The sequence below is a fragment of the Ascaphus truei genome, chromosome 14 (assembly GCF_040206685.1).
Source record: "Ascaphus truei isolate aAscTru1 chromosome 14, aAscTru1.hap1, whole genome shotgun sequence".
In the NCBI taxonomy this organism is placed as follows: Eukaryota; Metazoa; Chordata; class Amphibia; order Anura; family Ascaphidae; genus Ascaphus; species Ascaphus truei.
In genome coordinates this window covers 7,906,334-7,931,365 of record NC_134496.1, presented here as the reverse complement: position 1 = coordinate 7,931,365, position 25,032 = coordinate 7,906,334, and the positions used below count along the sequence as shown (strand labels likewise).

Sequence of the window (25,032 nt, the reverse complement as noted above, 5' to 3'; positions counted from 1 at the left end):
ATTGTTATCGATGATCTGCTCAAGCACGGAAGAAAGTGGCTCCCTGCGTAAGCGCCATGAACTAAACAAGGTGAGAAAACGGCAAATGCTGCAGTGATCACGTGACAAAGAACACAAGGAAAGTCAGATAATATTACCAAGTGTACAAAAAAACTGCTGTACAGTTGAAGTACTATATTATATATCCTTTTTGAATAGAAGCCCTGTGACAAATTCAATCAAATTTCGAAAGAGTAAGAATTTGAAAATGCAATGGCCATCGACTTCTCCGAGTTCAAATCGAATTCGCCGGATTGTTTGTATCAACGCGCACTTCGACGCCGAATCTAAATAGGTGATAGTCGCCATGTTGGACTAAGCACTCCAAAAGTTTGTACGTCTCTGCTCTTCCCGTGCTTCACCCCATCTCTGGAATTCTCTCCCTCTCAATAACCACCAAGCACTTTCTCCAACTTCAAAACCGCTCCGGAAACCCACCTGTTCAACTAAGCGGTAACGCACTACAGTTTGCTCTTATACACTCAAATGTACTCCAACGGTTACCATTAGGCTGCCACATGCTAATTACATTGTAAGCACTTTTGGAGCAGGGATTCCTTTCTTACTCCAATGTTATATGTATATGTAAAGCAGCAGTCCAAGCTGCATTTCCCCCCCCCCCTTTAATATATGCATCAATAGAATCCACACAATCAGGGCCGCTGGGAGGAGGGGAGGGGGTGGGAGGGACAGCCGGGGTGGGGTGGCTGGGGTGTCCGGCCGGCGCTGCAAATTTCCCCCGACCTCTGGCCAGGCCCTGCTGCCAGTCGCGGTCGGGCCCCAGATCTCAGCTGCCTGCAGGACCTTTCCTCTCTGACCTACGCTGCCGAGCTTCCACTGCCGGGGCTCTGACGTCAGCGCGCCGGAAGTAAGCTGGGCCAAGCTTCCGGCGCGCAGCGAGATGACGTCAGAGCCTGTCAGGCCCCGGCAGTGGAAGTTCGGCGGCTGGGGCAGAGAGAGGAAAGGTCCTGCAGGCAGCTGAGAGCCGGGGCCCAGTCGCAGGGCCTGGCCAGAGGTCGGGGGAAATTTGCAGTGCAGCCGGGTGTTGGGTAGGTGGGTTTTTTGTATGTATTTCGGGGGGTGGGGGTTGTATATATTTGCGGGGATGGGGATTTGTTTTGTATGCATGTGGTGGTTGGAAGTTTTGTTTTTTTTGGGGGGGGGACGGGGGGGAGGGAGGGACCACCAGTCAGAACTGTAGTCCTGGGCCCCGGGAAATATGTCTGCGGCCCTGCAGACAATGATAAGCAATTAAAGTAATTAGCTAAGTTTCGGCTCTGGAGTTTCACTAAATGGCTGTCAGTGCAGCAGAAGAGGACCAAAGATGCAATGTTCTGTGGGGAAGATCATGTGCAGCGACAAAATAGAAGGGAAAGAGATCCGTCCAAAGTAGCCTGTTCTCTCACTTTGTTGTAACTACAATATCTGTGGCCAGGTGGTACAAAACCTGGTGAAGCGGTTAAGCCTCATTTAATGATATTAAAGCAGCCGTCCAAGTTGCCATTTTAAAATAAATAAATGTCCCCTTTAATATGCGCATCAATACAATCCACACAGTGATAAGTAATTAGCTAAGTTGCTGATCAATCCGTTCTCCTGTGATTGATCGGCGAAGATTTGGCTCTGGGGTTCACTAAATGGCCATCAGTGCAGCAGAAGAGGACCAAAGATGCAAAGTTCTGCGGGGAAGATCATGTGACCAGGCAGTCACTAGATACAATTGGTGCACTGCTAGAGGGAGGACATGGCTCAAAAAGGGGTGTGCCAGAGCCTGTCTCAGAAGGGGAAGGGGATGTGACTTTGTAAATGTTTGCTATAGAAATAAAAAAATGCTTGTTACATTATAATACATTAAAAAGTTGTTTAAAATTTTTTTTTTCAATGCTAATGCTACAAGTATTTTCTCTTAGTACAGAACTGATATATAAAAAAAAAAAAAAATGTAGGATATTGCTTGGTCTGCAGTTTTAATGCACGTGTCCCATCTGTATTGTAATATCCCCTGTAGCGCAACTAAAGGTGTACAAAATGAAAAGCACAGAGTACTTGGTTGGCACTATAAAAATAAATGGAATATATAACTGGGATGGAAAGTGAAAAAAAAAAAAACCACTGAAAAATAAATGAATACACACGTAAATATGTGACGTAAATATGCGGGTTATGTCAGAGGAACTGGGGGTGTAAGTCCAGTAGGAGCTGATAATATATACTACATGTACCAGGAGCTGGTATATATGTACCATGTAGCCATGATAATCAGCCCTCAAGTCCAGGGAAACACGGACGTTTGTTGAGAGGTTAATCAGAGAAATGGCGTAATGATGGAGACCCAACCGTTTTATTTTGCCATATTTATAATAAAATGTCTATCACATTAGTCTATCACCAATATAGAAATCTATTGGGTTAATTATCCATATCACATACATACATACATACATACATACATACCTCATCCATGTACATAAAGTTTCTCAGCACCAATATTATAACTCGGGTGTAATAAATAGGATTAAGTAGGGACAACTTCAAAACAGTAGGAAGGCAAGAGAGTAAGCAATGCTTTATTAGAGAGGCGAGTTTTAAGATGGACGTTAGACACGGTGCGTCGTTCATATTGAATGAAACAGTATTATTAATAATAATAATAATAATAATAATAATAATAATCTTTCTTCCAATGTGACTCAAAACACTTCACACATTTAACCCTTTCAATGCCAGAGGGTCATGCCCCCTTCAGGGCCACGGACGCCCCGGCACTCCCGCATTACGCGTGATGCCGTTTCCATCCCGGCCGTCGGCCCAGGTGCGACCGGGAGGGGGCGGGGGAGAAGTCTTTAAGGATTGAAGCATCATGGGGTAGTGTTTCTTGCCCCTCTGCTCTGGACACCTCAGCCAGGGCATGTTTATAGGAGCATTCCAGTGTGGCAGGGCAGGAGGGGGGTGGCAGGGCAGGAGGGGGGTGGCAGGGCAGGAGGTGGCAGGGCAGGAGGGGGGTGGCAGGGCAGGAGGGGGGTGGGAGGGAAGAGGAAGGAATACACCTGTTCCAGTGTGATCCGCTTCCTTAAAAATAATCAATCTTACTCGGATCTACTTTTTTTGTGGGGAACACCAAATGTAACCATTAGCTACTTATGTTTAAGGCTTGATCATTCTTTTTGCTCTGTCTTTTGTCTGCACAGGTACAATTTGCCTGTGGAAAAACGAATAGACAATACCGTTCTGTGGCTAACGAAATGTTTTTATTTGTGCGAGCTTTAGAGATACACTGATCTCTTCTTCCGGTGGGGTTATACATGGGTTGACAACTTAAAAAATATATATAATATAAATATATATATATATATAATTAAGGTTGAAACAGCTGTCTGTGGGTGGGTTTACTGGCTATGCATCTTAACCCTGGCTGTGCTTAAAGGTGTGACCATGCAGCAAGCTTAAGCCTATAGGGAACCATGTTTAAAGTGGTTTTGAAGCAAAAAGTGGCACTGTGTGCTTATTTGCATATCATTTCCCAGAATCCCTTGCTACAGTGGAAGTGCTCTGTGATAATGGTGAAAGGCGGGGTTGCAGACCTGCCTAAGACATGCAAATGAGCATACAGTTATATTTCCATTTGCTATATGCTTTGCTGTGGAGGGTTTTTGTTACTTTTTTTACTCACCATAATTTAACTAAGGATATAGAGATATATATATAGTACGTAAGGCCTTGCCCCCGCTGCATGCTGCAGCGTCCGCTGTGGCGGACGCTGCGCTCACCAGAGCCCTCCCCGCAACGGCGCCGGGCCCGCTGCGAGGGGGGGCCGCAGCGCTCGCGCGAGAGCTACTCCTGCTCTCAATAGAATTGAGAGCAGGAACTCGCGTCGAGCGGCTAGGCACGCCCCCCGGCGGTTCAGCCAATGAGGGCGAACCTGCTGGGTGACGTCATGGCCGCGCCCCCGTCACTCCTCCGGCACGCCCCCCCCGGTCTCTGCTCCTGCAGTGAGCTGCAGACCGGGGAATCGCCGGAACGCGCAGCCGAAAGCGCAGGCGCGCATTAGAGCGCCGTGACCGGGGCCTTAGCCTTACCATCCAGCAGGGCAGCAGAACAGTAAAGAGAGACAGCACTCAGAGGTAAGGCCTTCGCCATGTTTGGCGCTTGCTGGCGGAAGCGTGCTGACGCGCGCTCCCGCTCAGCACTGAGCCCCTACAGCCGCAATTAGAGCGGCTTTAGTAGGGGCTCACCTGCGTTTCCGCGCGCTTGCGGAAGCGCAGGTCTTAGGGGAATTTAAAATTCCCCCGCTTGCCGGCGAGACAGGCCGGTCACGTGAGCGGTTCGCCCAATGAGGGCGAACCAGCTCCGTGACGTCACTGGCCCGCCCCCGGCCAGTGACGCGCCCGCCCCCTGACTGTCTGTCCCCTTTCTGCCCGATCCCTGTCCCCCTTCTGCCCCCCTTCTGCCCGATCCCTGTCCCCCTTCTGCCCCGATCCCTGTCCCCCTTCTGCCCCGATCCCTGTCCCCCTTCTGCCCCGATCCGTCCCCCTTCTGCCCCGATCCATGTCTCCTGTGTGTGTGTGTCTGTGTGTGCATGTGCATTGTGTGTGTGCGTGTGCGTGTGCGTGTGCGTGTGCGTGTGCGTGTATGTATGTGTGTGCGTGTGTGTGTGTGTATGCATGTGTGTGTGTGTATGCATGTGTGTGTGTGTATGTGTATGCATGTGTGTGTGTGTATGCGTATGCATGTGTGTGTGTATGCGTGTGTATGCGTGTGCATGTATGTGTATGTGTATGCGTGTGCGTGTGCGTGTGCGTGTGCGTGTGTATGCGTATGTGTGTGCGTGCGTGAATATATTTATCAAAGTTGCACAATGTTAATAAAAATAATTTATTCTCACAACATGTCTTTTTTTTAATTTTTAAAATATTATATAATATACACACACACAGGTTCTCCAGTGACACACAAACACACAGACCACTTCAAAGTGACACACACACACTGACAGCTACCAAGTGATACACACAGTGATACCAGCCTCCCAAGCGCTTGCTGTCTCCTCTGTCAGGACAGCAAAAAGCTCCTGGTAGAGCGAGCGGCAGCAAGCGAGAGCGAGCAGCAGCACCTAAGCGCTTACTATGTCCCAGGCCTAAGTCAGCAAAATAATGTATTGAAACAGACACAAAAATCCAACGTTTCGATCCCCAGAGGGATCTTCTTCATGTGTGTGTGTGTGTGTGTGTATGTGTGTATGTATGTGTGTATGTATGTGTGTGTATGTGTGTGTATGTGTGTGTATATGTGTATGTGTGTGTATATGTATATGTATGTGTGTGTATGTGTGTTTATGTATATATATATATATATATATATATATATATATATATATATATATATATATATATATATATATATATATATATATCAAGTATAAGTAACAATTAATTAAAGGTGCCGTCCCTCCAAGGATCAAGGCAAATGATTGCCAGTGACAGGGGCAAAGGGAGTCACAGGGGCAAAGGGAGTCACAGGGGCAAAGGGAGTCACAGGGGCAAAGGGAGCCACAGGGGCAAAGGGAGCCACAGGGGCAAAGGGAGTCACAGGGGCAAAGGGAGTCACAGGGGCAAAGGGAGATGGATGCCTTTTTTTTGTTTTGTTTTTACTACAACCTGAAATCTATAAGTATTTTAAATCCTTCTTAAAGTTAGTTTACAAACAGAATGAGCTCAGACTTGGGAGGGGTTTGGTTTCCTCCCTTTGTTTGATGTGTTCAGCAAGAGTTTGCACTGGCAGATCCCGCTCTTTAAATAAAGACAGGGTAGGCCAAGGGATTTAAAAAAAAAAAAAAAAAAAAACAACACTTGGCTGACAAACACTCACCTACTGTAAGAGACAATTTGTAACTAATTTCCAGGGAAACAAATGTTCTTATTTTTAGCACTGTTAGATTAGATTAGGCAAAACAGTGAGATTGATAAATTCTTCACAAAAAGGCTGTTTTGGCGTCTGGCTGCGTGAGATTGCACCTTCCTGAGCAAATTATAATACAGATAGGAAAGATAATACAGATAGGAATACTCCATCAAACATTTCAATTCTGCTCTTATTAACAACCCTACCCGCCCCCTCCCCCCCCCTCCAAGGGGTCTATATACCCTAGGAAACTTTTGTTAACCCCTCTGTAACCCTCCTGGCAGCAGGGATCAGATCTATATTTATAGATCTGTTCCCTGCACATCAGCATTTTAATTTAACGTGCACTGTGACTTTGGATCAAATCATTGGTTCGATACTGGTTCCATATATTGTAAAAACATAACACAGTTTGTGCTTCCATTACTGAGATTTGCTGTGTTCCGGGCATTTCTGGCAGCAAACAGGTTAACTTTGCAGACGGTCCTTTGGGATTTGCATTGCAGCATTGATAATTAAAATGATCATTCTCAGGCCCATATACACTAAAGCAGGGGTCGGCAACTCCAGTCCTCAAGGGCCACCAACAGGTCAGGTTTTCAGAATATCCCAGCTTCAGCACAGGTGAATCAATCAGTGGCACAGTTGAAGCAGGGATATCCTGAAAACCAGACCTGTTGGTGGCCCTTGAGGTGCCAAGCATTAGCATGGCCTAATCCAGTAGATGTGCTACAACTTTGCACTCTTTAGTGAATATAGGCCTCAAACCCGCCAACATCGGGTACATTGGGGGCTATTTAGTTCCTCCGTCAGTGTGGGACACAGGAGTTGTGATCCCCACATAATACATGTAATTTATTATATGCAAAGATCAGTTTCACAAGACTTATTCTGGACTTGTATAGAATAATATAAAACGTGGAATAACTAACATGGCTTCCCTTAGCACGGCAATCACTTACCAAATCAGTGATTTAGCTTAAAGTGGCTGCAATCGCTGCAGGTTCTGTGCTTCAGCCAGTGGGAGAAATAGGCACTGCGGCTTCTAAGGACATATAAATGAGGTGGGGTACCTGCTAGGTAGGTACAGTTGGAGGGTTGTTATTCAACCTGGGTCAGGTACAACCACCACACAAGACAACTGCCCCTCTAACACTGTGCCCAAACCTCTGTGACACTGACCCTGTGACACTCTCAGTGACGCTCTCACTCTGACACTGTGACACTCTCAGTGACACTCTCACTCTGACACACTGACCCTGTAACACTCAGTCTGTGATACACTGACCCTGTGACACTCTGACCCTGTGAGACTCTGACCCTGTGAGACTCACACTGACTCTGTGACACTCACACTGACCCTGTGACACTCACACTGACCCTGACACTCACACTGACCCTGTGACACTCACACTGACCCTGACACTTACACTGACCCTGTGACACTCACACTGACCCTGTGACACTCACACTGACCCTGACACTCACACTGACCCTGTGACACTCACACTGACCCTGACACTTACACTGACCCTGTGACACTCACACTGACCCTGTGACACTCACACTGACCCTGACACTCACACTGACCCTGACACTCACACTGACCCTGTGACACTCACACTGACCCTGACACTTACACTGACCCTGTGACACTCACACTGACCCTGTGACACTCAGTCTCTGTGACACTCTCAGTCTCAGTCCCCGTGACACTCACTCTCCGTCCCTGTGACACTCTCAGTCCCTGTGACACTCTCTCTCAGTCCCTGTGACACTCACTCTCAGTCCCTGTGACACTCTCTCTCAGTCCCTGTGACACTCACTCTCAGTCCCTGTGACACTCTCTCTCAGTCCCTGTGACACTCTCTCTCAGTCCCTGTGACACAGTGTATGTGTGACTATCCCTGGCTGTCTGTATAGAGCCCTGACAGGTAGAAGGGATATATCTCTATTCACACTGTCACGGTGTTTGTCCGCAGCTGTCGGCGCCGCTGCCCCCTCTGTGCGCCCCGTATTACCCCGCGGGCTCTCCTTACCATTTCGGTTCCGGCGGAAAAGGAACAGACAGCAGGTGACAGTGCCACAGGTGAGACTGTACCGGGAACCCCGCCCCCTGCTGCCCCGCCCACCAATACAACGCCCCGCCCGCCGCTACAATGCCCCGCCCACTGGTGCCCCATCCAGCGCTACAACGCCCCGCCTACCGATGCACCGCCCCACACCTTGTACCACGCTCACCAATGCAATGCCCCGCCCATCGACACAACGCCCGCCCCTTAGTGACACGCCTGTCACTACAGCGCATCGCCCATCCCACCACTCCCATAGCAACGCCCATCCCACAACTCCCATAGCAACGCCCATCACACCACTCCCATAGCAACGCCCATCACACCACTCCCATAGCAACGACCAGTGCCACCTCCTTCCCTGCACCTGCACTTATCCTGACCGGCTATATACACCCATTCTCCCAACCTGCTCTACCGTGTCACCACTGCCTCCCACTGTCAATGAGCCACTGCCACCTGCCTCCCACTGTCACTGAGCCACAGCCACCCTCAATCTACCACTGTCACTGAGCCACTGCCATCCTCCATCTACCACGGTCACTGAGACACTGCCATCTCATATCCGCCACTGTCTCTCTGCCACTGACATCCTCCATCTACCAGTGTCACTGAGCCACTGCCATCTCATATCCGCCACTGTCATTGAGCCGCTGCCATCCTCCATCTTTGTCCCATAAATATGTCTCACGCGCAGGTTTTTAATATTGTCACCTAATCATGGCTCGCCTATAACAAACCTCAGGCATTTCTGTCACTTAGAAATTATCTGTTTCCTTGTCACCTAATCATGTTGCACATCCAGCTTTTTAACCATTGTCATCCACTCATATCCCATTGCACCTGATTATTGTCCCTTTAGCATTTCCCACACATGTTTTCTAACATGACACCGCCACATATCTCCTGATTGTCTAACCCCACCTCTCATTTGCCTTCCTTGTTCCCTGAATGAAAAACCAGTATAACATGTATTGTGGTCACAGAGAAAATGGTATTTAATGTAACACATTTCCTCAAGGCTGCGAGAACTATATTATGAATGGGTGGCAAGTCCTGTGTTAGGGGGAGGGGAAGACTGTGTGCGACTGTCCCTGAAACCTATTAAATATATTAAATACAGGCATACCCCGCTTTAAGGACACTCACTTTAAGTACACTCGCGAGTAAAGACATATTGCCCAATAGGCAAACAGCAGCTCGCGCATGCGCCTGTCAGCACGTCCTGAACAGCAGTACCGTCTCCCTACCTGTACCGAAGCTGTGCGCAAGCGGGGAGACTATAGAGCATGTTACAAATGCGTTATTTACATCAGTTATGCACATATATGATAATTGCAGTACAGTACATGCATCGATAAGTGGGAAAAGGTAGTGCTTCACATTAAGTACATTTTCGCTTTACATACATGCTCCGGTCCCATTGCGTACGTTAATGCGGGGTATGCCTGTATATCACTGGTATTATGCCATTTTAATAGTATGTGGGACTGACCCTTTAGCCCATTAAACATATCACTGTCCAATTTCTCTGATCCTCTTGATTTAGAGACCCTACTCTTGGGATACAGGGAGATACACACGATTACACTAGACGCTAATTTGAGCGAATTACAATTTAAATTGATAAATCGTACTTTCCTGGTTCCCAGACAACGAAATACATTTGAACTGAAACTGTGGCGCTCTGCATGAAATGCGGGTGCGCAGACGCTACAATCGCCCACTGTTTGTGGTACTGTGAAAAGATCAGGAGGTTCTGGAACAAAACATTGCATTATTTGAATAGGTTGCTCCATTTAAGGATACCTTTGGACTATAGGGCATTGCTAATTGAGTGTGGAGGACTTGAGGCCCCAGATACTGTAGATACCCTGCCCGGGCTGGCGGGGGTGATCACGTTGGCTGCTCGCACATTAATATAGATAAATTGGCTAAAACTGTTTCCATCAAGTATCAATCAATTAGAATCCTTTCTTTTTTTATATCACTGTAACCCTTCCTGCTCGGCTCCTGGAGAGATTACATCGGTGTACAGCGTGTGGCTATTCCGTATAAGTTACCCTGAGTCAGGGTGCTGGATTCAGGCAGCTTGGTGATGAGGAACAACAAAAGAGCAGCGCACAGCCAAAGGGAGTCAGGGTATAAAATAGTAATGAAAAAAATGATTTATTGAAGAAACATTTTATAAAAGAGGTGTCTTATACTTTCTTTTGAAGATGTTTGCGTATTTTGATCTGTGTGGTTGATTTGAAGTGCTGGTTGTTTAAAGCGTGTGCAGTTAGAACCAGAAGGAGTTTGAACAAGGAAGCGGTTAAACAAGGTATAGTTTATTGAAGTACAGATTACTGTTAGTACTTATAAACTTCATAGTTGCTAGAATGAGCAGGATTGAAAATGCCACTCAATGCACATCTTGCCACATGTATGTGCACTTGGAGCAGCTGTTCCAAGGAGCATACCGCTGTGTGAGGTGTGAGCGGGTGGTCTCTTTAAAATCAGAGATTGCTGATCTGAAGAGGGAACTTGCAATATTGAGGGACATTGGCAATCTTGAAAGGGGTTTAAAGCTCATTGAGCAGGCCCTTGCTTCGACTAGTGGTGCAGATGGTGATGCTGTTAGTGAGGAGCAGGTAGGTAGCTTGGTTGCTGTTAGTGAGGCACAGGTAGGTAGCTGGGTGACAGTTAGAAGAGGAAGCAGGGGCAATAGGGAGAGGCAGGTCGTTTCTGAGCTGACACATCCCAATAAATTTGCCGTGTTGAGTGAAGATATTGGGAATGTCGGGGCAGAAATGGCAAGGCTGGGGGAGACTAATTCCTCTAGCAGCCAGGGGAATAGTTCCTCCAGCACAGTGGGGACTCAGGATGCTCAGATATAAAGAAAGATTGTGGTGGTAGGGAACTCCATTATTAGGAAGGTAGATAGGGCAATCTGTTGCCGTGACCGCATGAACCGAACAGTTTGTTGTCTCCCGGGTGCTCGGGTTCGGCACATTGCGGATCGGGTAGACAGATTGTTGGGGGGGCTGGGATTGACCCGGCGGTCTTGGTACACGTTGGCACCAATGACAAAGTTAGAGAAAGATGGAGGGTCCTAAAAAATTATTTCAGGGATCTAGGCCAAAAGCTTAAGGCAAGGACCTCCAAGGTAGTATTTTCTGAAATACTACCAGTGCCATGCGCTACCGCAGGGAGACAGTCAGAGATCAGGGAGGTTAATGCATGGCTAAGAAAATGGAGCAGGAATGAGGGGTTTGGGTTTTTAGAGCACTGGGACTCCTTTTCTGAGAGGTGCCATCTATATTCTAGGGACAGATTGCACCTCAATGAAGAGGGATCTTCGGTGCTAGGGGAGAGAATGCTAAAAAGGTTGGAGGAGATTTTAAACTAGGATGGGAGGGAAATGAAACAGATAATGAACTAAATGGAATAGAGGAGGATACAAGGTGGTATGGAGGTAGAATGGGGGCAAGTACGAGTTTGACAAGCAGTGAGACACCCATAGTAAATACAGATAATACTAAAAAACTTCTAAAGGCTAAACCAAGTGGGCGCAGAAAAGAAGGAACAGATAAGATAATAGTACAGGCTGAAAAAAAACTTAAATGAATGCTTGCTAATGCAAGAACCCTGACAGATAAAATGGGGGAGCTTGAATTAATAGCTGCAAGGGAGCAGTATGATATCATAGGCATTACTGAAACATGGTGGGATGAAACTCATGACTGGACAGTTAATTTAGAGGGTTATTCCCTTTTTTGGAAGGATCGAACAAATAGAAGGGGAGGTGGAGTATGTTTAAAATTTAAACCGGATCTAAAACCTATTATAAGGGATGATGTTTATGAAGGGAATTATGAAAATGTAGAGACTTTGTGGATAGAAATTAGCAGTGGAGGTAAAAGTATAAAGAAAATGTTTGTGGAAATATGCTATAAACCACCAAATATCTGTTAGATTGAGAAAGCTAAAATACTTTTGCAAATGGAGAAGGCATCAAAACTGGGTCATGTTTGCATAATGGGGGATTTTAATTATCCAGACATAGACTGGGGCAATGAGATTAGCATTACAAAAAAAGCAAACAGGTTTTTGGGGGTGCCTAAAGACAATTATATGACCCAAATTATTGAGGAACCAAACAGGAGAGGGGCAATACTGGATTTGGTTATATCAAACAATGTAGAAGTAATAACAAATATTCAAGTCCTGGAACATTTGGGTAACAGTGATCATAACATGGTCTCATTTGAAATAAATTATCAAAAAATAGATTACTTGGGTTCAACAAAGACCTTAAACTTTAGAAAGGCAGATTTTAATAAACTGAGGTCTAATCTAGTAGTAATACAATGGGATGATGTTTTTGCAAGGAAAAATGTAGACGATAAATGGGCAGTCTTTAAAACCATTGTTAGAAAAGCACACTTATCAGTGTATACCCTTGGGTAATAAGTATAAAAGAAATAAGTCAAAACCAATGTAGCTAAATAAACAGGTAGGGGAGGAAATGGACGAGAAGAGTGTAATGGACCCGCACCTTAGTTTACTGCTTACCTTGCCTTACAGCCCTGTGCAGTCCTGGAACACTTCCCCTGATATTTACTGCAGCCTGGGTTCACTCATTAAAGCAATACTGTCGCACGCCCCTTCTGCTATTGGTTCACTGACCTTTAAATACAGCCTTCCAACAATGCTTCTCTGCCGAGCATAATCCTTCCTGGATGTCACACGTGTTCTGCCACAAGCCGTAGGCTTGTCTCCTGGTATACTAACCTCTCTAGTTCTCTCCCCTAGTTCCTGAGGCCTGTTGCTAGACTTCATGCAGGGGCCTGTGTTTCCGAGTATCCTGAGGCCAGCTACTACTGTCTACGTAGAGGCCTGTGTTTCTTGCTTTCCTGAGGCCTGCTGCTAGTTTCACGCGGAGGCCTGTTCCTGACTCCTGTGCTGTAGCGGAGGACACTCCAGTGTTGACTTCAGCTTCCTGTTTCCTGAGGCCTGCTGTCCTTCCATAGCAGAGGCCTATCTACTGGTTCCTGGGGCCTGCTGCTCACTCTTCATTGCAGAGGCCGTTTCCTGGTTCCTTTGCTGAAGCGGAGGACTCTCCAGTGTGTACTTCAGCTCCCTGTTTCCTGAGGCCTGCTGTCCTTCCATAGCAGAGGCCTGTCTATCGGTTCCTGGGGCCTGCTGCTCTCTCTCCATTGCAGAGGCCGTGTCCTGGATCCTGTGCTGAAGTGGAGGACCTCCAGTATTTACTTCAGCTCCCTGTTTTCTGAGGCCTGCTGCCCTTCCCTTAGCAGAGGCCAGTCTATGAGTCCTGAGGTCTGTAGCTCTCTCTCTCCTTGCACAGGCTCGCTCTGGACTCTTGCGCTGAAGCACTGGTTTATCAGTGCTGCCAGGCGGTGTGCCCACTCCGGTCTGCCTATCCCTTCCTGAGACCAGTACCATGGGCCATGGTCGCCGCACGCGCAGAACCCGCTCCCGCCCTGCAGCAATTATGCTGAAGCGGGACCTAGTTGACTTCCTGTTGCCGAAACTGCGCTTGGATAACGTTTACCCTGATGTCTCCAATCCTTACCCTGGCTTGTCCACTGACGATGCTGCCTTCTCCAGTCCCGACCCTGCTATGTACGACTACGAACTGCGCAATCCGGATCAGCCTGCGCGGTCTAAGGTTGGTGCTTATACAACCCCACCTCAGCCACGCGGTCCGACCCTGGTTTGTGGCGAGCACAAATGTGACAAAGAGGAAGGCGTTTAGATTCTTTAAGTCAGAAGGGACGGAGACATTGTATCAGAATTATAAGAAATGTAACAAAAATTGCAAAAGGGCAATCAAATTAGCAAAAATGGATAATGAAAAAAGGATTGCAATAGAAAGTAAGGTCAACCCTAAAAAGTTCTTTAAGTACCTTAATAACTAAAAAATGAGAAAAGAAAATATAGGACCCTTTCAGTGTGAGATGGGTAGGCAGATTATTGGAAATAAGGAAAAAGCAGAGGTATTAAACAAATTCTTTGCCTCTGTATTTACCAGGGAAGAATCAAGTTCAATTGAAGCCACAACCTCCAAATTAATGACCAATTGGTTAACTGAGGAAGAAGTTCATAAGCAACTTGTAAAAGTTAAAGTAAGTAAGGCACCTGGCCCCGATGGCATACATCCAAGAGTTCTCAATGAGTTAAGCTCAGTAATAGCCAAACCATTATATTTAATATTCAAGGACTCCATTTCCACAGGCTCAGTACCACAAGATTGGCGTAAAGCAGATGTGGTGCCTATATTTAAAAAGGGAGCTAGATCACAACCGAGAAATTACAGACCTGTAAGCCTGACTTCAATAGTAGGGAAACTACTTGAAGGTTTAATACGGGATAATATTCAGGAATACCTAATGGAAAACAAAATTATTAGTAATAGTCAGCATGGATTTATAAAGGATAGATCTTGCCAAACTAACCTTATTTGTTTCTTTGAGGAGGTAAGTAGGAATTTAGACCAGGGTAATGCAGTTGATGTGGTCTACTTAGATTTTGCAAAGGCTTTTGATACGGTTTCACACAAGAGGTTGGTGTACAAAATAAAGAAAATTGGACTCAGTAATAATATATGCACCTGGATTGAAAACTGGTTAAAGGACAGACAACAGCGGGTTGTCATAAATGGAACTTTTTCAGGTTGGGCTAAAGTCGTGAGTGCAGTACCTCAGGTATCAGTACTGGGACCCCTGCTTTTTAACTTGTTTATTAATGACCTTGAGGTTGGGATCGAGAGCAAAGTCTCCATCTTTGCTGATGATACTAAATTGTGTAAGGTAATTGAATCAGAGCAGGATGTAATTTCTCTTCAGAAGGACTTGGAGAGACTGGAAACGTGGGCAGGTACAGCCACGGCCCCTTTTATTCTCCAACATCTCCGAATTTTTTCGGGATTTTTTTCCGAATTCCACGCACTTCACTGCACTTCACCACGTTCATGCCACATTCTGACCGCATTTATTCCGCATTCATGTTGCATTCACACCCGCGGTTGATGTGTTTATTGATAATGGTTCGGATTTAATTGGTTGCAATTCTTCGCGTATCAGCCAGATGGCAGATATTCATGAATTGTAATGCGCATGCGCTTCAGTAATGTGTCGACTTGCAGGTGTTTAAAAAAATACGACAGTGGTCCATTGTAAATTGGCCTTGGGACTGAAGAAGTTACAATAATGTATCAATTTAGGCTTTTCATATTAAAGACAGACAAGCACAGTTTCTGGTCTGGTTATTGTCCTGAGAGTCCCGCCATGAGTGCACAACTGCAGTCCGTGTTCCAAAAACCCAACAGAAAGTACGCTTATTTAGTATGGGCCGCGATTAATGCAACAGATGATAAGATGGCAACAGTTGTTCAAATTTATCAGTATTTTATCGAAAACTATGACTTTTACAAATTTTCGCCAGGTGCTCATGTGTGGAAGCGTGCAATAAGGAAAAAGTTATGTAGCGATCCATGTTTTTTTCGTATTGATCCCGATGTTATTGGAGGGTGTATCACCGGGTTTTTCCCGTATCTATGATCATGGAGACTGCAAAAGGCGAAAGGTCGTGTTAAATCCAACTAAGAAACGTCAGTCGCTGGCAAGCAATGCGACAGCGACAACGGCAGCTTCCAATAACGGTCCGACCGTCAGTGAAAACCTTGTGACCGGCAACCCTTGCTTTCTGTCCCCGCCCGGATACCTGCAGCCTGAGCCGGATTTCGCGTACAGATTCGAGCAAGCTTGCATGTACCTAAGCGATTTCCAGCCTCATTAGCTGACTACAGGTGTAGTAGTCCCGCTGTCACCTGTCAACGACGTGTATGATCAAGAATACGGGACTGGCAATGGCTCGGCGCCAGCTGATTGGCAAAGTCTATGGTGAGTAATGTTGCCGTATTTTATTCTGTTTTTGAAATATCAATATCAATGCGATTCAAAAGTCAAGCGATTCTCCTGTAAGCAATATCATTGGCTGAGCAGCTTCTACAGTAGATACTGCACAATTGGTGAAAAGCTAGGTGCATGCGCATTGGAACCTTCTTGAAACGCATATGCGTGTCATCACATCGACGGTAGGCGCATGTGAACAGGAGACGCCCTCGAGAAAATTATTGGTCGGACTGACTGTGGGAACTTCTTTAGGGGACTGACTGACCATTACAGTAAAACTTTTACTTTTTTTTGTTCCTCAGAAAAGAAAACTTTGTCATCTCATGCGGAAAACGGCAAATGGAGGGATTTCGATGGATAATATCACTTTGTGTTACAATGCCTGCACAATGCTGAATCTAGTTAAAAAAAAAAACAAGTTTAGTTAATTATTAATATTATTATCAATGTGCATTATTCATGATTATCCACTGGCCCTCAATTTTCATCTGACAGAAGAACTGAATAAAGACTGCATTTTGTATTATTCATGATTATTTGTATATTTGTATTTTTTGTTCCTGATACATGTTTTTTTTAACTCTCAATTTCACAGTGCTGTGCAAATCAGATTTACATATCAAATTCGAGAAGGGATTATCAAAAGCGTTACCGTAAACAAAGCCTCAAAGGGTTAAGGGGGGTGGATGGGTGAGTCATGCACAGTAATCATCAGCTAGCTCCCTTCCCAAAGAGGATTACAGAGAGGTGACTCAAAGCCAACAATAGGAAAATTAGGCACGCAGGCGCAGAGAGGAGATGCTTGGCTAGGGACGGACGATTAAAAACACAATGGCAAGCTTTAGAAACGGAATGGCTCTGGAGAGGTGTCTGTTGATAAGAGGTTCAAATCTTTGCTTGAGCGAGCCTTGTGTGTGTGTGCGTGGGGGAGGGGGGTACAGGGTACAGCTGCATGAAGGATTAGCTGTACTGCAGTTCAAAGAAATGGCATATTTTCAAAAGGCAGGTCATCATAATAATTTGATCCCTACACCCCCAAATACATAAAAAGCACACTAATCAACCATGTGCAGTCAAACACACAGTGTCGCAGTCAAAAGCTACAGCACAGATTGAATATCGTAATATCAAGATGGTTTAGGCAGGCTTGTGGAGAAAATAAAAATAAAAAATGAGGAGAAAAAAGAAATATATATATTTTTTGGTCACTCGCTCTTGAACTTCGCAAGCAAGCAGTGGTGAAGTTACAGACGCATGCGCAGTAATCATCAGCAATGTACTGTAGCTCCCATCCCAAAGAGGATTGCACGCAGGCGCAGAGAGGTGATGCTCGGCTTGGGACGGACGATTAAAAACACAATGGCAAGCTTTAGAAACGGAATGGCTCTGGAGAGGTGTCTGTCGATAAGAGGTTCAAATCCTTGCTTGAGCGAGCCTTGTGTGTGTGCGTGGGGGAGGGGGGTACAGGGTACAGCCGCATGAAGGATTAGCTGTACTGCAGTTCAAAGAAATGGCATATTTTCAAAAGGCAGGTTATCATAATAATTTGATCCCTACACCCCCAAATACATAAAAAGCACACAATCAACCATGTGCAGTCAAACACACAGTGTCGCAGTCAAAAGCTACAGCACAGATTGAATATCGTAATATCAAGATGGTTTAGGCAGGCTTTTTTTTTTTTGGTCACTCACTCTTGAACTTCGCAAGCAAGCAGTGGTGAAGTTACAGACGCATGCGCAGTAATCATCAGCTATCAAGCAGGAATGTGATTGAAACCAGAAAGACACACATTCAAAGAAATGGTGTGGAGACGTGTACTGTACTGTAGATAAGATAAGAAGTGCAGTAAATTATCCTGTGTGTGCGGGGGCGAGCGAGGGGAGAGCGCTGTATATGCCGAAATGTGATACTGTTACTGTACTGTACACACCTATGCGTTTCAACAATTTTCAAATGAGACATACAGCACTGCAAATGCATGTATAAATATGCAAATTTACAATTACTGCGAGCGCACACACAGACTGTGTACTGACGTAGGTTGAACTGCTAAAGTATTAGACTTCGAAGACAACAGCTCGCGAACGCCCCCCTGAGTTTTTAGACGGTATTGCAGTATTGCAGTCAGCGCTAATAAAATGCTAATATTACGAGCGCTAAAGTACCGCAATACACTCCGGACAAAAAAAAACTGCATCTGCCCGCGGTTATCAGATTTGCGCCGCTACGGCCGCACTAGGGTAAAGGCAGCCGCAGCTGTAAATGGCAGATGAGGTTTAATACAGATAAATGTAAGGTTATGCATTTGGGATGCAAGAATAAAAAGGCGACTTACAAATTAAATTGAGATATATTGGGGGAATCCTTGATGGAGAAGGATTTAGGAGTGCTTGTAGACAGCAGGCTTAGCAATAGTGCCCAGTGTCATGCAGTAGCTGCAAAGGCAAACAAGATCTTATCTTGCATCAAACGGGCAATGGATGGAAGGGAAGTAAACATAATTATGCCCCTTTACAAAGCATTAGTAAGACCACATCTTGAATATGGAGTACAATTTTGGGCACCAATCCTAAGAAAAAACATTATGGAACTAGAGAGAGTACAGAGAAGAGCCACCAAATTAATAAAGGGGATGGACATTCTAAATTATGAGGGGAGGCTTGTTAAATTAGATTTATTTACATTAGAAAAGAGGCGTCTAAGAGGGGATATGATGACTATATACAAATATATTCGGGGACAATACAAGGAGCTTTCAAAAGAACTATTCATCCCACGGGCAGTACAAAGGACTCTGGGCCATCCCTTAAGGTTGGAGGAAAGGAAATTTCACCAGCAACAAAGGAAAGGGTTCTTTACAGTAAGGGCAGTTAAAATGTGGAATTCATTACCCATGGAGACTGTGATGGCAGATACAATAGATTTGTTCAAAAAAAGGTTGGACATCTTTTTAGATGGGAAAGGTATACATTGATATACCAAATAAGTATACATGGGAAGGATGTTAATCCAGGGATTAATCCGATTGCCAATTCTTGGAGTCAGGAAGGAATTTATTTTTCCCCTTATGAAATATCATTGGATGATATGACACTGGGGTTTTTCCTTTGCCTTCCTCTGGATCAATATACTGTTGGTTCAGATATAGGATCAAGTATCTGTCATTTAAATTTAGCATAGGTTGAACATGATGGACGCATGTCTTTTTTCAACCTCATCTACTATGTAACTATATAGAAACAAAAAAGGCTTGTTACATTATAATAGATTACAAATGTCATTCAAAGTTGTTTTGTTGTTTGTTTTTTAAATGCTACATGTATTTTCTCATAATACAGAACTGATTTTTTTTTTTTAAACACACGTAGGATATTGCTTGGTCTGCAGCTTTAAAATACTTTGGCCAAAGAATTGAACTAAATGACCCTTGCTTCTGAGAAGATAAACAGATAAGTACTTAACTATGTAATATGTCCAGTTGGATGCAGCACTGGCGCTTTTTCTCTTTAGTTCTATACATGAGGTCACAATCCTAGTCGCGCTCTTTTACATTATACAGTGTATATGATGTGGTGGGTTTGGTTCTGAGCTTACAGGGGCTGTGTGTGTCAGCCATAGAGTACACAGCGTTGCGGGTACCTGTGTGTGCTCTCTGACTGTCTACGAATAAAATACTGGAATATCTTTGACCCATTTAGTCCACTTGAACTTTACATTTGTTCATAGTATTACGTTTGGGCGCTGCCCGCTCCCCGCGGTTCTATTCGCCCCATGTGATCTGCCTGAGGCTCCTTCCCCTTCTGCTTGTGTTTCAAGCCATTAACGGCTTAGTGTGCCTACTGCGTGGTTTACTTACACCCCCCTAACAAACTGAGACGACACAGTTTTGTGGAAGTAAAATTGGTCACAGCTTTATTGTTTTAACAATACCTGAAAATAACTGTCAGCCATAATCTTAGTCCTTTGTCATCCCTATTCTCGGTATCTTCCGGCGGGGGGAGCCCTCCTCCACCCGCCCTAATCTACCGTCTACCAGGAGAGACACTCTCCGCCGCGAGAGACACTCTCCATGGTCCCATCTACCCTCCACCAGGAGAGACACTCTCCGCCGCAAGAGACACTCTCCACGGCCCCCGTCTACCGTTCACCAGGAGAGACACTCTCCACCGCGAGAGACACTCTCCACGGCCCCTAGGTCCCCCTTATCAGAGCCGCCTGGGCCTACCCGCATAGGATAGCGCCCAGCTGCCTAAGATTGGTGCCAGGGGTACAGCGCCTGACCGCGTGCGTCAGCGCCTCCAGCCCGCACAATCTTTTCAGGGGGACCGTTACCTGGCGGCCCATCCGCATCGGATGGAGCCCCATTTCGGGTATTCACGGTGTCCCTACGATGACTGGCCTGACAGTTCCGCCAAAGCTGTAACGATGGATCTGCTAACAGATTCATAAGATATGGTTATACACAACACAACATTACATTCTCAATGGGATGGGTGGGTGGGAAAACAGAGTCAGTGATCAGTTCCTGCAAGCGCAGGGCTTAAATAGCCCGCCCCATTAGCCCCTCCCCTTGTTGATTCGCGCGCAAATCCACCAAACCTCGTGGTGAGGGGAAGGAAAGGAAGGCACGTTAAGTACCCCCTGGAGGCACGGAGCCATTATTGACGCGACGGCCCCATTTTGGGACCTCTGCTTCTCTTGAACAACCCCTCCCCTCCCCCCCAGGGGGGTTGTTAAAAAATAACAAAATAAACGTAGAATAAAAGGGCGAGATTGCTGTTTTCGGGGTTCACTCACTATATTGGAGGGGATGGATTGAAGTGACTGGTTTAGTGTTTATTAAATTGTAAAGCGCCAACATATTCGGCAGCACAGTACTAGGAGGGTGCAGTGTGGTAGAAATGGCACACAATGACATACCAGATAAGGATAAACAAGGGCAAACGAACAAAGACGGTAATGAGGGCCCTGCTGGTTAAACATTACAATCTAGTGCAGGTGTGGCCTACTCCAGTCCTCAAGGGCCACCAACAGGTCAGGTTTTCAGGATATCCTAACTTCAGCACAGGTGGCTCAATCAGTCCCTGCTTCAGCACAGGTGGCTCAATCAGTCCCTGCTTCAGCACAGGTGGCTCAATCAGTCCCTGCTTCAGCACAGGTGGCTCATTCTCTGCTTCAGCACAGGTGGCTCAGTCTCTGCTTCAGCACAGGTGGCTCAGTCAGTCTCTGCTTCAGCACAGGTGGCTTAATCAGTCCCTGCTTCAGCACAGGTGGATCATTCTGTGCTTCAACAAAGGTGGCTCAGTCTCTGCTTCAGCACAGGTGGCTCAATCAGTCTCTGCTTCAACACAGGTGGCTCATTCAGAGGCTCTATCTTCGACTGAGCCTCTGATTGAGCCACCTGTGCTGGTGCTGGGATATCCTGAAAACATGACCTGTTGGGTTGATGGTAATGATGTCACTGTGTGTTTTCTACCTTTCACCTATCTGGCCAAACAGGTTAAACCCGCTCTCCCTGCACACGTACCTTCACGCACACCCTGGGCTTTTTATTATTACGTGGAGACAGAGGTGTGGACAGCGCTTTACTAAGCAAGAAAGCAGATGTGTTCCTGCACACGCAATAGCGCACACAAAGTTTGGCCCTTTGTGAGGCCGGCTCCAGTAACTACCTGCGTGCCCCTGCAGGAAGCGCGATACGCGACCACATTTTTGGGGCGCAGCGGCCAAGCGATGGCCACGTCACTGCGGCGGATTCAGCCAATGACGGTAAACCAGCCGCGTGACGTCATGGCCGCGCAACCCCCGCAATCTTGTCTTTCCTCCTGCTCCTCTCTGGACGCACATCCCATCGTGGCTCAAACTGGTGTGCGCGTCACCAGGCGCCCCAACGCGCGCGTGCACGCCGTGACTGCGGAGCAGGATTATGATGACGGTCCAGACAGAGAGTTCTTTATCCCTTAATCTATTACAGCAATGATACTAATAAATGAGCAAGTGGTATGGAAAACCAGGACTAGATCCTGACCAGTGTTGACCTGGAGTTAGTTGTATGATACAGGGCAAGAGTGGCCAGCGTCAGTCCTCAAGGGCCACCAACAGGTCAGGTTTTCAGGACATCCCTGCTTCAGCACAGGTGGCTCAATCAGTTGCTCTGTCATAATTACTGTGCTGCCCTGTGCTGAAGCAGGGATATCCCTAATACCTAGCCTGTTGGTGGCCGTTGGCCACCCGTGATATAGGCAGTGGCCGGTTTCCAAGCCCAGAGAACCACTTATTTCCATTTATAAAGTCACAGTTTTATTTTTTTGCTTTTTACAGAATGGGGGGATTTATTTAAAAAAAAAAAAAAAACACCTGTCCGTAAACATTTTTAGTGCGCGGGTATTGTATACACCTGTCTAAAATAAAGGCCTGTGCCCTATTGTTCAAAGGTGCGATTCCACACAGTCGGGGAAACGTTTGTCAATCAAGTGTTTTCTTTCAATGATCCCACCCTGTCCTTTTCAGAGAGAAGGGGCGGGCGGAAGAGGGGGCTCCGGCTGTACCAGCAGTCGCTGATCACACAGTGACATCACACAGTGACATCACACAGTGACATCACCCAAAAGGGAGCAGCCAGAGGAAATCAAACCCCTCCCATGTCTAGCCTTCAAAAATACATTACGGTGTATATAGGGGTCAACTGTTGGTAGGGTCGCCAGGTGGCTACTCCAAAAATACTGGACACAATGGTGAAAGGTGCACTTGTGTCCCACAGGTGGAGAAGCGGGGTGAATATATATATATATATTTGTTTTACATTTCCTGTTGGGCCGAATTAAATCCTAGCAGCATGCTTAAGGTGGGCACCACCATTATGATGTGATTAATGTATTTAGCCAATCCACCTGTAACTACTTGTTGAGCAGCCTGTGAGAGGTTAGTCCCTCCTTTTCAAGGTATATAATCTTCCAGTAAAGTCCCTGTAAATTCACTTTTCACTTTACTTGTGTAACGGATTTTCTGGCCTAGCCTGACCCACCCAATCTCACATTGGCCCCTGTGGTCTAACCAGTCCCCATTACATGGTTGTGTCTGGTGGTGCACCTGTTGGCAACAGGACTCCTGAGTCTCCCGCATGATGTTGTGTGGGGATTGCCAACCCAGACAGGCAGCTGAGGTAGTGTGGGCGAGTCCTACCTATATCCAGTGCAGCGCCTCCACCTCATCAGGATCCCTGCGTCCACATGGGGATGATTCTGATGAGGAACTCCTCTGTGGTGCCATCTTCGGTAGAGTAATCCCAGACTCACACACGAAGATACGTTTGAACAAGGTCATTCTTTATTGTAGTTGCGGTATGGGCTAGCTGCCCTCGCAGTGATGAAACTAGCCACACATCTTGCTTCGTGATCCCTTCAAAGGTACACCCTCCCAATGGAGTGGGATCCCCTCTCCCCTCAGGGAGATTACCCCTGTGTCAGGTCCCTGGACACAGTATCTTGTTTACAGCTTGATGCTGGGCAATATAGAATGGGGCCACTAGTTACATCACTAGTGCACCCCCCCTTGTCCCAGGTCTCAACGCAGACCTGCTCCTTACTCCAACCACTAACTTTTAGCAGTGCTGTGCCTTATATCTCTCTGGGGGCGGGCACATCTCTTATATCACTAAGGGTGGACTCAGAGTATGTAGCCACTCACATCCACACATAGGGCACCTCACCAGGGTGTGAGGGCAAACCTCCATGATTACTGCTGGCATCCCCATAACTTACCAGGCCTTACTGCCAGCAGAAAAGGAAACTGCAGTCCATTTTACAGCATGGCTACATTTGTGTGGCCAGGTCTCATTCTAGGCTCCCCTTCAGGCCCCCCTTGGTTCCCCTTTTACCTCGGCTGCAGGGAGGTTGCGCCGGGCGACCGGGTTGCCGGAGATCCGCGGCGCATCAGACAGCTGGGGCCAACATGTTGAATGTGCGCACGCATGTGCAGTACAGTTCGTGCATGCGCATTACGGCCTGAGGTTGTGGCGGCCATCTTGGTGCACCTCGCGCATGCGCAGGAGGCATTGCAAACAGCGGCCATTACACAGCAGCACCGCAGTGGAACTACAACCCCCAGCAGTCACTGGGGCTGCAGGATCAGGTGGCCAAGCTTAGCCAATCGCGCGGCCGGATTCCCCTGCTCCCTGATATAGATACATTTGGTGCGCTGAGACCATGCCAGTCAGAGCTGGGACACAGAAGGGTAAGGGTGTAGGTGCAGGGTGTCAGTAGACCCTGCGCTAGGCCAGAGACCACCTATTAGACCCTAGCTAGGCCCTGTAGGTTGTGGTTGCTACAGGGACAGGCCCCTTAGACAGCAACACTGCCCCATTAGCTGATTAGTGTCAGGGACACAGCAGAGGATGCCACGCAGCAGTTGCAGCCTGTGGTCTGGGACCACCAGACCACCACTGCAAGGCCTAGAGACTATCTTCACGGTAGGACCCTCCAGCTGGATACCACCCCCCGTGGAAGCAGACTCATCGCTGACAGTGTGGGACCGGACAAACACCTGTCTTCCTTTGGCGCTAGTGGGTGTTGGAGTACCCGGCAGGTTTACCACCCAACACTCTGGGCAGCGCTGTCACACACTTCCGGGTGGGTTGGCTACTGTGGACACCAGGTTGGGTGGCTACCCTCTGTACATTGGGGGACACTTTCACCGGGGTGTGGACTAAGTGGATTGACAGTGGTATATAGGTGTGTGGGTAAGGCCGTGCGAGGCCTAGGTATACGTATTGTGGTATTATCATTTGCATGTTCAGTAAACCAGTTATCATATATGCTTTGTGTACTTATTGCAGTGGGTCCTGTGAAGGGGTTATCCGGCGCTGTCAGGATCCCTCACAGCTGGAGGCGCTATTACCAGATGGATCGGGTACACTCGGGCTCCCAGCAGCGGCGGTTCAGAGCTCCTGTGAGCCACAGGTAAAGCACCACACTCACTTACTGTAGTTGCCGCTATATCTCCCATAGGGTGGGGGAAACAGTGCTACATGTAAGTAAGTATCTTCACTGGTATATACCAGTTTATAACTGCACTAAGTTATATAAGCTTACGCTTAGTTCATT

The 25,032-nt window shown here is 46.7% G+C and overlaps 1 protein-coding gene across 12 annotated transcripts in view; it reads right to left on the bottom strand.

Annotated features, from left to right (window-relative positions):
- Positions 1-25,032, bottom strand: part of AP1S3 (adaptor related protein complex 1 subunit sigma 3) — a 146,836-nt gene that overhangs the window by 13,068 nt on the left and 108,736 nt on the right. Inside the window, exon 1 of one of the 12 annotated variants that reach the window (XM_075569663.1) lies at positions 7,977-8,061. The exons of the other annotated variants lie outside the window; for them this stretch is intronic. Within the exon in view, the coding sequence (XP_075425778.1) occupies positions 7,977-7,979 (3 nt within the window). The 5' untranslated portion in view covers positions 7,980-8,061. Of the gene's footprint in view, positions 1-7,976; positions 8,062-25,032 lie in introns of those variants that run through there. 12 annotated transcript variants of the gene reach the window in all.